We start from the raw sequence: 16,086 nt of genomic DNA, 5'->3' as shown, positions 1-16,086 counted from the left end.
TTTTGACGTAATGCGACCTGTATCCGATCTTTTCACGGCAGTGTGAACAGCACAGGTCGGATTCTTTTTCGAATGTGACCCATATCCGATACGTATCCGATTCAAATGCGACCTAACGTTCAGGTCGCCTTCATCCGAACTGAATGTCACTGATTCTCAACAAATCTCACTATTCTGCGCCCTGATTTGAGCAAGCGGGAAGACAAAACCATGACGGATTATATGAGGATTAAGTTGTTGATATGCTGCTCCGGCCGGACAACAACTTTAAATATGTAAGCTAAGCTCCACCGTTAGCCTCCATATTTACTTTCGCAAACACTGAGCACTTCTTCTTTTTATGGCAGTTGGCAGAACGCTGACGCTATAGCGCCATCTACGGGGCATGCGGGACATTTTCAGGTCGTTTGCCTGTTCACTGCAGAACGCATGCAGATTGCATTTATTTGGCAGTGTGAACGGCCACGGCAAAAAACGATTTAACAAAAAAAAAAATCGGAATTGGGTCATTTCAGGCTGCAGGGTGAACGCAGTCAAATTCTGGTGTGTTTCTATTAATGACAATGTTACCTTTTCTATTTACTTATTGTTGATGAGTTCAGGAAGCCTTGACAGATAATGTAATCACTGGGTATTTAATCATTAAACCAAACATTTACTCAAAATACTTGAAGTTTTATTTCCATTTTGTTTTGCAGCTGCCATGTCCTACAGGAATCTCTCCTAAGCTCAGCCAGCGGCTACAGCAACTACAGAGGAATCCTAAACTGGTGTGTTGTCATGCTGGTGAGTAAAACTGTGTGGGCATTGAAAGATGTTTCTTTCAATGCCCACCACATGTGGTGTCTTTGCACCACATGTGGCAATTACAGATGCTGTTTCAAGCAGGCTTATAAACACTCTGGCGATATTAAGACGAAACAGTGTGTCCAATGAAAAATGCAAGCTGCATTTAGTGACAAACAGTGACTGAGAAAATGTGCTGCTCTGACCAATTTTCACTACATACCAGACAGCATTAAGATGAATTATAAGGAGTTAATGTCATTTCGATGGCATGTTTGATTGCTTTATTAATGTCAAAGTTTAGTATTTTATCACTTCAAAATATTGCACTTGCGTTTGATGCCATTCCGGACAAATTGGCGAGTGCCAGTGTTCAGATGTCATAATTTCACATTTCCTCAACAGAAAATGTATTGAGGTGCTGCTGCTGTTACGGTTTATTATATTATTACACAGATTTTTGTGTGCGTTTTTAACTGAACTGCTCACCTACAGTAACGTATAATAAAAATCAGTAATAGAAGTGGTGTACTTTATAAATCAATGGCTAAAAGTCTTATTTATATAGCTAAATATTGAAAACCTGAGCCATGCAGAGAGGGAGAGTAAATAATTGCTAATTTTGTCATTAATTGGGGATTACCTTTTTATTTGTTTAATGCTCCTAAATCTTTGGCTCAAAAGTATCGCCCAGAGAGGATCACAAGCTGCTTCTAGGAAATTGTTTCCAAAGTTTTTCTAAAAACCAACCCTAATTTGCACTCTGACTAAAATAATCCTATTTTGAATGTTTATATCTCTATGACAACCATGTTTTATGCTGTTTGCTGTCACCACCTGGCTTTGCTTACGCTTTTTAGAGAGAGTCTTTGTTCAGAGGGTTACAAGCCAAACTACAGAGGGTTTAACTTGTATGTCTTGAATGTTATTTGTTGGCTAATTTGCTTTTTACTGCCATTGGCTATATTCCAAGGAAGTCGTCTGCAGAGGTGCAAGTTTCCACAGAGGAAATATTGGATGTTGTGCATGTTTATCCTTGAGTATAAACATATCAGAATACCAGAAATTCGTGCTTGCCATTCTGTTGTATTTCTCTGTGATTGCTGGGGAATAATGGAGAATCATTGTGAGAACGCATAGGTTTTATTTATGAATTGGGATTAAGCCCTGATGAGATGAAAGAAGAGATCAACAGGAAAACCAGGTCAGACCAAAATAAAACTTCCCTTTTTCCCCTAACCAGACAAAATCTTTGATAATTCAGCCTTTAGAAGCCGAATTGTTTCTCCAAATCATATTTGTATGTCAGTAGGATAAAGTTCATTCAACTCTAGTATCTCCTTCTATTTTTATCCTACCTGCCACTAAAACCTGTTTTGTCTCATCATCTAAAGGCACTGAAATATACTTTCTCTCATCAAAATGTGTTGCATTTCTGGTGCAGTTGGATTCATATGGGGTGGGAAAAAAGTTTGTCACAAGTATTGCAAACATTATGCATAGCAACTCATTTAATCAAATTATAAACTTGTGCAATTGATTGGACTGTTTTGCACTTTTTATTAAAATAAATTTCATATTAAATTTGTGCACTGTGGCATTGACTTCTTATAGTAATGTTAAACAAATCTGTCTCACTAAAGTATTTAAAAAGTGTAATTCAAAGTAATATGCTTCAAGTATTTCTATTTGTTAATTTTGAGGATTTTAGCTAACAGCTAATTAATGAAAAAAAAAAAGCTTCCCCTTGATTTCACTCGTGTTGTAAAAGTGTCAGTAATCCTGCTGTTCACTTACTTCAGTCGACCTCCCCTCACTCTCTAACCTCTCTGTGCTTTTGGAGAGTGATGGACACACTGGTACAGCTGGACTGTTGCGAGAACCCGTTTTGCAATTATTTTGCTTCACAAAGGCCAATAGTCCCTTCATTCACGATGAACCTCGTTTATCTCAAAGCTTACTAAGGCAAAGGTTAGCAGTACGGACAAAGGACATTATTGAATTCAAACCATAGAATATCCTCTTTAACATGATTATGTCATGCCTCTGATCATGCATTCACTCAGAAACTCTTATAGAAACCGTGACAGATCTAAAAATGGTGTGCATGAGTCTTACACACTGTGTACTTCTGCAGTCCGTTTTATATCCTACAAGGTGAAGCTGAACCTTGAACTTAAATGCTTAACGACACCATAAAGTGATTTTAGCTAGCAGAGGGAGCAGCTGCAGGGATTTGTTGCCACGTTTAGGTGTGAAACAAATGTGATTGATTTTGACAGATGTCACTCAGCCTGTAATCTCTTCCTCTTTGTGTGTTTTATGGGTAGGTACCGTTTGGTCTTGTTAAGCTACTTTTCTGTTCTTGCTTAGAACAATACCTGACTCTGTATACAGTGAAAGAAAAACGGGTCAGTCTGCAGGCAGATCTGACCAGAGTTAATAGATTCGAAAACAACGATCAGGAGATTTAAAGCTGAGCATTTTTTAAATCGTCTTTGCAAAGTTCAGGCTCGATGAATTACCAGAAGAAATTATTCCTTTTCTTTGAATCAAATTGCTTCTTATCTTTTGCTTTTCTATTTTTCCTTGTAGGTGCTCAGTAATGCACGACTCTTCTTGGAGAACATCATCAAGTGAGTGTGCACAAACACAGAAGCCACATATGTATAGATATATGTACGCAAACATGTTTGGACTTCCATTTACTCCCAGGGTCCAGCAAATGTCACTGCAACAATTGTAATAAAATAAATTCAACTTACAGAAATTTCAAACTAATCTGAATCACTATAACATTTTAATTAGTACTGTAATCCATGACTTCCTGTTTCCCTGAAATATAAACTTGCAGTACTACAGAGACTAACAACTCTTAGTCCTGTGGCTGGGTGCTGGGGCGGCCGTTCGTCCAGTCTCTCTGTTGATTTAACCACATGGCTGTAAAACGATCTTGTTTTCTTCCTCCAGGTACGGCATCCTAGTAGATCCAATCCAAGTCGTGTCTCTTTTCTTAAAGGACCCCTACAGCTGGCCAGCAGCCTGCCTGATCATTGGTATGAAGCCTCCGTTTTATTGATATAATGGAAATTAAAATTACTACACTTTAGTATTTACAGATGATACAAAGAAGTTTTTTTTTTAGTTACATTTGTGTTTCAGCTCTCATCTGGCATCACAGTGTATCTTTGGAGCTCATGATATGAGACGCAAACGAAATGCAAAATACGGATCAAATTTTATTTAAAGCACAAAGATTTGATTAATTTAGTCTGACCTGAAACCTAAAATGTGTTATTTATAGTAGCTAAATGACACTTGCAGACACTTTACAAAACAAATTTGTACATTTTATATCCTGAAACGTCTAATCCAATCACTCCAGTCATTTAGAGATCTTCGAATTCAGTTTATCAGACTGAGATCTGTAGCTGTTTCTCACTGCTAGTTGTTTTTGTGAGATGTTGATTATTGTAAACGTAGCTGAAGGAAAAGCTTTACTTGTACGTTTCATGCTATAATCAGTGTGTTTTGGTAAGTCTTGGTATTCATGTATTGTTGCAGCTCATGAAACTGTTCCTCTTATTTGTTTTAGCGTCCAACCTGTTCATCCTGACAGCCTTGTACGTAGAGAGGCGTCTGGCAGTGGTAGGTCCATATAATGATCTACATGGGCTCTTTTTCATTTAACACACATTTTCATTTAACTCCTTAAACTCGTTTATTGTTCCCAGACATCGTAAACGGGATTGAATTATCCTTTTATGGCATTTCACGATGTGCTTTATTAGCCCAGCAGTGCTCATATTTATGACTGCTCTGACCTGCATAACTTCATTCTCACAGCTGATAACTCTTTAATTGTTACTATGGCAAAAGTGAAAAAAATGATGCATATTCTCTGTAATGTTTGCCAGGGTATGATCTCTGAAACTACCGGAAGGATTCTTCACATTTTCAACCTCACGTTCATGTTGACCTTCTCCTCTGCCACGGTCCTCTCTGTGACCTCCATGACCCCAGGTGTGTTTAAATGCACAATAAGACACCAACTCTAACCTTTAATCTTTGGTACTAATGTTTAGCATGCGTGTCATTTTACTTTAAAATCATAGAAGTTATCTTATTTTTCATTTTGACCATGAATATGGCCAAATAGATCTTTTTTGTTTTAGTGTATATACTTTAATTTTTTTACTCCTCGTATTAATGGTCGTGTCCTTGTCTGTCAGTGGGTGGTGTTTTTTCTCTAGGAATCTACACTGTGCTGTTTCTCAAGCTTTACTCTTATCAGGACGCCAACAGGTGGTGCAGAGAGATCAGACAAGCCAAAGCCAAAAGCCTAACGCGATCATATTCATGTAAGTGTATCTGCATTCACTGACGAGTAAATAAGCCATCCTGACTGGAGAAGTAAGCCAAGAGAGGCGTTTGTCTATTTAGCAGAGTTTAATTTTGTTAAAGAGCTTTCTTACGTAATGGTGGTGCAGGAAAGAGAGCATGGAGTAAATAAAAGAAGCAAAATATTACCTCTCCATAACCTTTGGTTGTTTGGACTCTGTAAATTTACTTTAGACCGATGAGAGTAATAATCCCTAAATTCAGTCCGTTTTCTCTCCTTCTGTTTGTAGGTCCTGATGTTCAGCAGTCAAACGGCTCAGCAGTTCACTCTCTGGTCTCCTACCCAGGAAACCTCACACACAGAGGTACGTTTTAATGCAGGCAAAGCAGAAACATTTACATGAAACATGAAACATCTGGCATGTATTTGAAGCTTGTTGCCCAAAGATGATGAACAGTTTTATTAAATTGTTCCAGTTTAACATTAATAAGTCTTTTTACATTGACTCCAAAATCAGATGCAGATAGTAATGGTACAAATCAGTTTACTACATCGCATCAGTTGTAGATGGAGCAAATATTTAATCTGGTTAATATTTGACATGTAGATATTTAGTGTTCCAGAACACGACAATCCTCAGAGTTTAAGTAGAAATCAAGTGAACTTGTTCTTTTGTTTCTTTAGTGTTGGATAACCGGTTGACCTGACTTGTTTATTTGTCTTCAGACATGTACTACTTTGTTTTTGCCCCAACTCTGTGCTACCAGCTCAACTTCCCTCGATCTCCACGGATACGTAAACGGTTCCTGATAAGGCGGCTTTTCGAAATGGTGAGAAGACGTTTGTAACATTATGAATCACAGCAGGTGTAGCTGTGTGAAGCTTTCGTTTCATTCATGACTTCTCATCTTTTCCAGCTTTTTCTTATGCAGTTGTTGGTGGGATTGATACAGCAGGTATGATTGAATTTTATATTAGTCACAGCATAAAAATAACACAAATTCACAAACTAACATGACAGGTCTAATGTGATTATACAACCTTCTAATATGCAAAATAAAAAACAGAAGCAACATTTTTATCACAGACCTATATTTTTGTTTGCTTTTGTGGTTGACCTGTTCTGTCCAGGTTCAAATTGTTCTTAATTTTGAGTCAGCGTTGCAGTTTGAACCGGAGTTTTACTTTCAGTCTGAATAAACCACTTACTATGACTTTTTACTTCAATTTCATCAGTAGAAATACTCACTTTTCCTCATACAAAGAGGCAGTTCTGACCATTTTCTATCATACTTATTGATTTACCGACTGAAATTAAACAAAATTAATTAAAATACGTCTCTTTCAGTGGATGGTTCCCACAATTCAAAATTCTATGAAACCTTTCCGGGTATGTACACTGTTCGTCTACTGACACAATTATTATTATTATTTAACAGTTTTTGGAATATTAACCATATAAGATGGTTGTTATCTCTTGTATACAGGATATAAAAAGTTTAATCCCTGATATTAAGAGTTAATATTTTCTTCCTTGCTTGTTGCAGGAAATGGATTTTTCTCGGATGGTGGAGCGATTGCTCAAGTTAGCAGTGAGTGTCAGCGCAGAACCTTAAAATTTGCAGACTAATGAATAAATAACAAAATATAGTATTTAAGCTAAGAATATCTTTTAATGCAGGACAACATCCCTGCTTGATATTCTCTGTTATTAGGATGTGTTGATGTGATCTAACCAACCCAAACTTCTTCCTGCTCTCCTCTCTCAGGTCCCCAACCATCTAATATGGTTGATATTCTTTTACTGGTTTTTCCATTCCTCTATGAATGTTGTGGCAGAACTGCTGCAGTTTGGAGACAGGGAGTTCTACAGGGACTGGTGGTGAGTTGAGTTTATGTTCAAGTTTGAGCTGAAAGTGCAAATTTAAACACTTGATTTTGCCAACGTATAAAATGTGCAAACACATCGGCACCAATCGGACTTTTACTTTGCTAACCCAGATCTCTGTTTCTCTTTGAGCTCTTATAATTATTAAAACCTGGTGTTTGAAACTGGCTTGCAAAGTATGAGCTTGATGTAGATGCATAGTAGAAAAATAAAATGCCTCTAAATTTTCTAAAAGAAGAAAAATAATATAATCGTTATAAAATCTCTGAACTCTGTTGAATTTAGGAAATGTTCAACTTTCCTTTCTGATTAAAATGAATTAATTTCAGATTTTATTTGTTGTTGTTGTAGTTGTCAATCACAAAAACATTTTTAGAAAACATTATATGGTGTTTGATTCACGTCTAATGGTTTTATAAATCATGACTTTTCCTTTCTGTCCCATTTCAGGAACTCGGAGACCGTCACATATTTCTGGGCTAACTGGAATATCCCGGTTCACAAATGGTGCCTGAGGTGAGGTCAAAACTCCTGGGTATTAAGTTAACGCCGTGTGTAAGTGTGTCATTATTTGGCTAAATTAAATTGTGTGTTTGTGCCTGTTTTACAGACATTTCTACAAGCCGATGCTAAAAAGAGGGACCAACAAGTTTCTGGCTCAAACTGCTGTCTTCTTAGTTTCTGCGTTCTTCCATGAGGTAAGGGACAATTTTTCTCTCCTTGGATATTTTTATGTAAATGTTATTTTTATCCCTTCAGTTCTGCTAATGAAAAGCTTTTTCTCAGACAGAAACAAAAAAGTCTGACTGAAATTAGGAAAATTACTTCAAAATGACTGGCTGGAAAGTTTCTGTTATGTTGAATGTTACAGAACATTTCTTAGCATTAAGATCCCATAACATTTTAACATGTTGGCAAAATAATAAATGGATGTAGACTAATTCATTCCACGTCGACGCCTTAAAGGAGAGTGTGTCGTTTCTAAAGCCCATTTAATCTGGATTCTCTCTCCTCAGTACCTGGTTAGCATTCCTCTGAAGATGTTCAGACTTTGGGCCTTTATGGGAATGATGGCTCAGGTAAAACACTCAGAATCATTTATTTCTGTTTGTTTGTTTTCATATCTCTCTGGTTTCCACTTATTCCCACTTTTCCTCCCCGCAGGTTCCTCTGGCTTGGTTTGTGGGTCGCTACCTGAACGGAAACTACGGCAACGCGGCCGTCTGGCTCTCGCTCATCATTGGGCAGCCCATTGCAGTGCTGATGTATTTCCATGACTACTATGTTATTCATCATGGAAGCACTAAATAGCCCAGGGAGGTGGGGGTGGGGGGAAAACTGAGATGAGCCGAAAGGAAACTGTAAAGCAAGTGACTCTCCTGCTTTAATTTTTGCACTTTGAGGGGACAGGACCACAACATGTCGGGGGAACAACGAAGGACATTTATACGACAGGAAAGTGTTAAACTTTCACCTTTTGTCAACCTCCAATCAAACTAAACCTCACGAAGCAGCGCCACCATCTGTTCATTTCATCTTTTGTGATTTGATCTTGGACTCAAACTGAATCAGCTCTGTGATGAATGTCAAAGGAAGGAATTCCCCGTTTCTTTGTTTTTGTTTGTTTGAAGCCAGATATTTGCTTCCAATTCTGTAAGCGCCACCAAAGATGCACTTAGCGAACCTCTGAGTTGAAATCCATATTTTCTAGACTTGAGCATTTTGAAAGGACGGCGCTCCGCTTTGAAAACTTATTACACTCGCCAGGTGCAATAAATGTGAACCACTGCCAGGCAAACGCATCCAGAAGTGAATCTTGCCTCTTTTAAATGAGATTTGCTTCTGTGTAAGTGGCTAAGAAGCTTAAAACTTCAGGTGTCCCGGTTTTGACGTTGACCACAATTTACCTTTAATTCCAATAATGTTCATCCTATTTGTGCAATACAGTATTATATATTATTGTTGTTGTTAAAATTATCTTTATAATAATAATTTATAAGGACCAGGCATCCCTTCCCAGAAGAACTGAATGGACCAAGGACAATAATGTGGAGTAACTTAACCAATCATGACTCTGCTTTATGATTCCTCTGTGGTCTGCACATCATTTTACCTGTCAAATGATTTCATGCTTTAAAAAAATGTTCTGTTATATTTTGCTGCAGTGACATTTTTTTTCTTGTTCCTATAATTTAAACCAATGATATTTTTGCACTTTATTGAGATGCATGCTATTGGGGGGGGGAAAAGCAATAGATTTCTATGAATGTACCGTCTTAAGTTATATAATTCTTTAGAAAAGTTTAGATTAAGTTATATTCTGACATGTTGAAGTTTCCTAGTATTATGATAAAAGCAGAAGAGTTCTTACAGTATTTGATCTAATTGCAAATATTTTGCAGCAAATTAAAATATAATTTTACATTTCTTTCCCACCTAGTTTCAGAAAAAAAAACCTGCTAGATTTCTCTATCAGAAACAAGTGCCTGCTGTAAGTAAATATTTAAATTATAAGTTATGCCAAAACTTTCAGGAGCTGTAATTTAAATAGTGTTTTGTAATTTATTTGGGGAAAATAAGATTTGAATTTAATTGCAATGCAATAATCCTGTTTTCGGAGTATTTCAGAACACAGTGGGAATATTGAGAATAACATCCTGGCTCACTTTGATCCACTTGTGCCAAATCTGACTAAATGTTGGCAGCAAAGTAAAATCTAAAAGAAAAGAAAAATCTTTCCAGAGGTACAGATGGGAAAGTTTGCGGTCGTTTGGTTTGACTGAAACACACCAGAGGTAATTTTAGTTCAGGAGTTTTGACTGAATTATTGGATACAACATGTAAAATGAATGAATTTCTTAACAGATTTGTTTGTACCGTGTTAAGAAGTCTAGGTAAAACGACTGTTTTGTAAATTGTTTTCTTATCTTTCAGTTGAAAAATCTTTCTGCTGATTAAAGATATCTGCTCTCAAGTTTTTGTTTTTAGTATTTTAAATGCAAACTGGATTTCCAGCATTTAAACTAATACAAGTACTGATTAAACACTCCCAATTACACTAAAGACGGGGAAAAAACAATCTGCCAAATATCACAAAATATTTAAAAGTGGCAGTTTAAATAAAAGTGGAAATAATTACTTGAAGGTGGAATTTATTATACAATCCCAACTTTTATATTTTTTTCAATTTTATAGTTGCTCAAACATTAAGGACGAAGTAATGCACGTTTATTTAAATATTTGAATTAACAGTATTTTATATAATTTATACATTTAAATTTGCTAAACTGTTGTGCGTTGGTGAAATACTTGAATAAATGACATCAATTTCAACATTAAATGGTTTAAATTTTAATTCCCACATGCAATATATAAATAATTTATAGATGCATGCATTTGTGTTGAGATTTTTTAAAATTATTTAAAGCATAACACCATATTTATCACTTGTTTAGAAAGTAAATGAATAATTAAATGGTATATTTGCAATAAATTTGGAAATAATGTATTTAGGAATTGAATAAATGTATGACCAACCATTATACACACATTATTGAAATGTTAAAAACCTCATAAATATTGATTTTTCAGTAGTCGCACACAACAAAACTTTTAGATCAATTGAGCCATTTCCCTCCCAACATTATCTAGTTGTGGCTCAAAATGCACCTGAATCAGCTTTTTAAGCGTTATTACTGTTGTGCTAATCATTACCTAAAAGGAAAAATACACAGAAAGACAAATGGCTCCATAAAAAGCTTTTATTACAGACAGCATCACAACAGAGCACTAGGCACACGACATGTTCCCAAATACATCTAGACGAAATAAATCTCCCCTCCAACAGCTGGGCCACTGCAGCTGGCTTTATTGCTGAAAGAGGACAAAAAGTGTTTTAAAAGAACATCCAGACAAGGAAAAACTCCTTCAAACGTTATTTAAACGAATGAAAAATGAATTTGACTAATCAGTCCTCCAGAGGCGTGCGCTCACCTTGGCCTTCTGGTTCTGGACAGGCAGATAGAGCTTGAACTCTGCAGGGAGCTCGTCCTCAGAGTAGAGTCTGTCTGAAAAATAAACCCTCCTGATACGACAGTTTGCATGAATCTGAGAAGAGAAGGAGTTGAACGTCAGCGAGAGCAAGAAAAGCACCGACGAAGCGTGTTCAGTGCCGGCAGACGGCGGCGTGCTCGCCTGTACGCGTAGCGTCTCTGTGTAGTTGGTCCCGTATGCTCTCCTGGTGAAGTCCGACAGGTTGAACTGAATCTGGTTCCAGCCGTCGTCCAGCCTCATCGGCATGGTGCAGATGAACGGCTTCACCCGCGTTGTGCTCTGGTAGTTGCTCGCCCGAAACCGCCGCCGGACGTTTTTATCGTCCAGCACCTGAGAGGATGTGGAAAAAAAAAACAAAAAACGTGAATCTCAGCCGCTGACGGATGTCGGCAGCACATGGAGGACCTCTGAATCTGTACCTGGACTTCAAACGTGAAGTATTTCCTTAAGTTCTTGATAATCATCACCAAAAAGGGAAGCTTGATCCCGAGAGTCTTCTTGGGATCAGCAGGACACGTTATGTAGGTGGTGCTGCATAGAGATTAGCAAGGATATTAAAACAAACACACGTCACTTCTGCTATATTTTAGATTTTTCAACCTTTTCAGCACAATGTTGACATTAAGAAAATCAACCACGGAGGTAAACACTGACACCCAGGGGTAGTTCAGAAACTCCATTTAAAGTTTGGACTGTGGGAACAGATCCTCATAGACACAGACAGTTTGGTTTAAGAACACTAAACTCTAAAAGCACTGGAAAACCACTTAAACATAAACTCACCTGACGTTTGTTCCCTCAATCTCCAGCACGTTTGAATGGATGTCATTGTCAGCGACTCTTTTGATGTGACCGTTTCTCACCTGACGACACAAAGAAGCAGGTTGAACTCTTGCTTTCTGCGGACCGTTTCATCGATGAATCATTTTTTGGTGTAATTCTGGAGCCTACTGAAGCTTTGTGAAGTGCGAAACAAAAGTTTAAATTGAACTTATTTTAATAATCAGTAAAATGTTATACTGTAATTATTAAAAAAAATAAAATAAATGAAAGCTGGTGGAGATACTGACAAGTAAACCTATTATTTAGTTTGGAATCAAAATTACTTCATTAATGTTCAGATCATTTTGAAACAACCACCTATTTTCAGAGTTGCTACTGAAGGATTTCAAGCAGCAAAAACAGAAAAAGTCAGGGAAAAAGAAAGTACATCCTCTTTCAATCCTGGGGTTTTATAAACAGTGATGTACTTAGACGTAGGGCTAGATTGGCTCTTATTATCTACAGGCTAAACTTGAAAAACTTATATTTCCTCTATTCTACTCGAGGCCCACCATAGCTTTTCTTGTGGCCCTCTAGACTCCAAATTATATCAATAAGTCCTTTCAGTTTTTCACACAAAATCAACAACTCTCCACTTTTATTTTCTGATTTTACTGCAGATTTGCTGAAAATTGGACACAAACATTGAGCTTAAGTGACTGCTGCCTCAGCCTTACTTGATGTCAAGTTATGGTCCATGACTGATACGGCGATTAATAAAAAGTCACATTCAATGTCATAAATTGTAAACATTACTGCAAATATTTCCAAACTATTACAACAAAAACTTAAAATTTGATTGCAAAAAAACACCAAAAGAATCACAAAATCCTGGAGGAACAGCTATTTATTTATATTTTAACAGTTTAATTTGTTTTGTCAACATATTCTGGCACAATCTGTATTATCTGATCTTTACCAGGTTCTAAAATTACTTACATCTATCACAATATGTACAAAACCCTATAAAAACTCCACACAGACATCATTTATTAAATACAGCATGAATGAAGCAAAACATAAACGCCCCTGATTGAGAAACTAAAGTGTTTTTGTCTATGACCGTCTCCATAGCAACGCATCGCAATCCAGCTGAATATCGTTGCTGTTTTGTTTTGTTTTTGTATGGTTTTTACATAAAGGAGGGTAGATTTTTAAGATTTTTTAGGTCAAATCATTATATATCGTATATCTTTCTACTTAAAAAATAGCAGCCTTAAACTGAAGGAGGGCCTAGTTTCGTATTAAAAGCACAGACGCATAAATCAGATAAACAAATGTCCAAGTTTTGGATTCAGATTTTTATCAAACGTCCCCAATCATTACTATTTTAATGATTTTAATGCCTGGTTAGAGTTCAGGAATAACTAATGTAACCAAGCTATTAAAAAAACTTCAGCACCAAAACGGTCGATGTTTAAAGGTTTTTAAATTATTAAGTTAGGACAAAAGAACTATCTAAACCAAATTGACAGCTTAATAAAAGTAGCACATGATACCAGGAAGCTTTAGCACTACTTAGCAGATCATGCTAATTTGAAATAAGCTCTCACCGACAGACAAAATCCAAATTACTACTTACTTTTTTGTCCCATATTTGAAGCGGTTTGCTTCCGATGCTGTATAATACAGATAAAAACCCGCTTTGAAAAGTGTTCTTGAACATTTTCTACGCCGTTAACACACCCGTTTCCAGCGACGAGTTTGTTTACCAGCTTTACTTCCGGTCCCCAATACAATGTGAAATAAGCTGTTCCGCTCTCAGATAAAACAAATATCGGTGTAACGTAAAATTACACTCGTAGTGGTATTGACTCGATAAAATACGCATATCCCAAAAGGGAAATGTAAGACAACAGAGGTCAGCTTTTAACAATTGTTTTGGTGCTGCTAGGGAACATTTCTTTATCGTGTTTAAACGGAGTTTTAAATGTTGACACAGTAACCAAGTCGTCATAGTAACCATAGAAGCGCTGAGTTGCAGTCTGGGTAGAAACGATACGTCAGTGTGTCCGCCATATTGTGAAGGCAAGTTTGTTTTAAAATCAAGGCAGGGGGACATTTCTTTATACCAGAAATAAAGAATTGAAAAGAAAAAGAACATTTTAATAGATAAACAAATGAACATAATTTATGCACATAAATTATTTATGACAGACAGCCATACAATGTATTAACACGCAAAAAAGAGCTTGCGGTGATCTGTATTTGTAGATGTCTGTGTTTAATTTAATTTAAATAAAAACCTGCTTAGTTACTTTCCAAATCAAGGAATCAAAGTTACTTTTTCAAAGTAACTATGCCATCACTGTTTAAAACACAGTTTAAGATTCAAAAACATTTTCATTCTTTTTCTTTTCTCTTCATTGGACAAACTTCCATGATTTATTCCTTCATCCCCACTTCAGTCCTTTTCACGCCACTGTTTCAGATGTTCACAAAATGAATTATAAAGAAGACTGGTATAAGGAGAAACACGGACAGAAAGTCCTGGTGAGGAGAATGTAAACTGAGGGAAATGGGTCAAGAGGAGGAGGATTGGCGTATTTGGCTGCAAAAAGGAGGAAGTCACAGTCTCCATATCCTGTTGCCTCGAGTAAAATAATAAGAAAAAAAGAACGATATGAAGAAGAGGAGAAAGGTGGGAGGAAGCCGATGTTTGAGGACTTTTGTCACCCTGTCGCTGCACTGAATGTATGTTTGAGAAATGATAAACGTTGATCACTATGTGATGTTTGTTTTTTCAAACCTTTCCGAATTTCTTTTGTTCTTTATTATCATTTTAATTTGCAAAATATTAAAACATTGCATCCGTATTTTAATGATAGAAATGTGTATTAATAAAGGAAGTTTTTTTTTGTGTGATTGTTCATATTTTATCACAATCTTTACAAATCCCTTCCTGCTTTAGAATTAAATTAAATAGCATATTGATACATTAATCTGTTAGTTATGGAGATATTGAATCTTTTAACTAATTTATTTATGATGGTGCTAACTTTTTCTGTTTTGCTGTGAATTTTCTGTAAACTCTGTGAGCTGCTGCCAATCTTGGCTTGGATTCTCCTGCAAAAGAAATTTACCTGGTGAAATAAAGGTTAATAATAATTTAATCATCCTCAAAACTCTCCCTCATCCGTCTGCTGCAGTTCTTGGTCTTTATGATGCTGATCGAGCCGTCAACACATTCTAAATTATTTTACTGTGGAGACAAACTGCTGAGTTTAACTTGCAACATTTTGCTTATATTTGGATCTTTTTTTTTTTTTTTTTAAGTAATCAACGGTACTCAGAAGTGGAAGATTTTAGAGCTTCCTGTCTTTTAAACCAGATGTGCTCTATTCATCATATTTTTGCAAAGAGAACAAATCTGTTGTGTTTTTTTAAGTCTGTGAGGATCAGTCGTGTGTTAAACTCAAGGTCTGGGTTGCTTAAATTTAATCCAGCATGTTTTGTTTAAAGCGAGAGTAGTTCAGGTCGCGCTCTTCACTTTGTCAAAAGCGTCTCATTTTTTTTGGAGAGAACAGGAAGGTGGACTTCATCCTCTCTCCAGTGTGAGAGGGCGATGTTTATAAGACAAGGGGTTCTAATGTCTGGTCTGGTTTAAATTGAGTCTCCGTGTTTCAGGGCAATAAAGCAGTTGAAGAAGACTTTATTCATTTAAACAGGTCAGTATAAATCTGCCTCCAACACAGAGGTTTGGAAATGGCAACATTAGAAATTTCCATAACAACCATAAAACATAAAAATGACAAAAAACTCATTTATCTGCCGCTTTTTGCATGCAGAACTAAATTTGTTTATTATTTCATTAAATCGACTGGACCAAAGAAGGATCAGAATATCAGTAGAAAAAAAATATTATTCAATATAAAGTTTTGGGAAAATAATAGAAAATTAAAATAAATCATACAAGCGACTTGAGCATATTAATATCTTTTATCTGTGAAATTGACCAGGACACTGAAGAACATAAATTAACTGATTTTCCATGGTTTCCATGGTACATCAAATAAAATGTTTTATTTCATAGACTGCAAGTTTTCCAAAGGTTAAATTTACTAAAAGCAATGTTTTGTTATAAATATAAGGTTTAAAAGTTTATATAAAGCAGAGAAATCAGAACAATGCACTAAAATATACTTGTTTTTCTTACTTATATTGTAAAATGTATTGTATGTTGTTGATTTTTTCG

The 16,086-nt window shown here is 36.2% G+C and overlaps 2 protein-coding genes across 2 annotated transcripts in view; one reads left to right on the top strand and one right to left on the bottom strand.

Annotated features, from left to right (window-relative positions):
- Positions 1 to 9,990, top strand: part of dgat1a (diacylglycerol O-acyltransferase 1a) — a 16,681-nt gene extending 6,691 nt beyond the window's left edge. The window contains exons 2-17 of the mRNA XM_015050505.1: positions 699 to 786; positions 3,382 to 3,422; positions 3,757 to 3,842; positions 4,382 to 4,434; positions 4,704 to 4,809; positions 5,019 to 5,147; positions 5,418 to 5,492; positions 5,855 to 5,958; positions 6,046 to 6,084; positions 6,477 to 6,518; positions 6,676 to 6,720; positions 6,898 to 7,010; positions 7,467 to 7,532; positions 7,627 to 7,714; positions 8,033 to 8,095; positions 8,181 to 9,990. Of these exons, the coding sequence (XP_014905991.1) occupies positions 699 to 786; positions 3,382 to 3,422; positions 3,757 to 3,842; positions 4,382 to 4,434; positions 4,704 to 4,809; positions 5,019 to 5,147; positions 5,418 to 5,492; positions 5,855 to 5,958; positions 6,046 to 6,084; positions 6,477 to 6,518; positions 6,676 to 6,720; positions 6,898 to 7,010; positions 7,467 to 7,532; positions 7,627 to 7,714; positions 8,033 to 8,095; positions 8,181 to 8,327 (1,285 nt within the window). The 3' untranslated portion in view covers positions 8,328 to 9,990. The remainder of the gene's footprint in view (positions 1 to 698; positions 787 to 3,381; positions 3,423 to 3,756; positions 3,843 to 4,381; positions 4,435 to 4,703; positions 4,810 to 5,018; positions 5,148 to 5,417; positions 5,493 to 5,854; positions 5,959 to 6,045; positions 6,085 to 6,476; positions 6,519 to 6,675; positions 6,721 to 6,897; positions 7,011 to 7,466; positions 7,533 to 7,626; positions 7,715 to 8,032; positions 8,096 to 8,180) is intronic.
- A 769-nt stretch (positions 9,991 to 10,759) lies between these two features.
- Positions 10,760 to 13,817, bottom strand: cfap20 (cilia and flagella associated protein 20). Its single transcript, XM_015050494.1, has 6 exons — positions 13,474 to 13,817; positions 11,853 to 11,932; positions 11,489 to 11,600; positions 11,211 to 11,399; positions 11,010 to 11,123; positions 10,760 to 10,889 (listed from the first exon to the last, which is right to left on the bottom strand). Exons 1-6 carry the CDS (start codon positions 13,555 to 13,557, stop codon positions 10,884 to 10,886), a joined length of 585 nt encoding a protein of 194 aa, XP_014905980.1. The 5' UTR covers positions 13,558 to 13,817; the 3' UTR covers positions 10,760 to 10,883.
- Positions 13,818 to 16,086: the final 2,269 nt, after the last annotated feature.

The sequence above is a fragment of the Poecilia latipinna genome, unplaced genomic scaffold (assembly GCF_001443285.1).
Source record: "Poecilia latipinna isolate Pla-1442-1.1 unplaced genomic scaffold, P_latipinna-1.0 Scaffold49, whole genome shotgun sequence".
NCBI lineage: Eukaryota > Metazoa > Chordata > Actinopteri > Cyprinodontiformes > Poeciliidae > Poecilia > Poecilia latipinna.
The sequence above is the reverse complement of the archived record's forward strand: the minus strand, read 5'-3'. Positions and strand labels throughout refer to the sequence as shown.

Excerpts from the sequence above, each read along its gene's own strand:
- cfap20 (XM_015050494.1), bottom strand. The coding sequence starts at position 13,557 with ATGTTCAAGAACACTTTTCAAAGCGGGTTTTTATCTGTATTATACAGC. Across the intron at positions 11,400-11,488 it reads ACTTCACGTTTGAAGTCCAG|GTGCTGGACGATAAAAACGT; the intron begins GTACAGATTCAG and ends ACATCCTCTCAG. Across the intron at positions 11,124-11,210 it reads CAGAGACGCTACGCGTACAG|ATTCATGCAAACTGTCGTAT; the intron begins GCGAGCACGCCG and ends TTCTCTTCTCAG.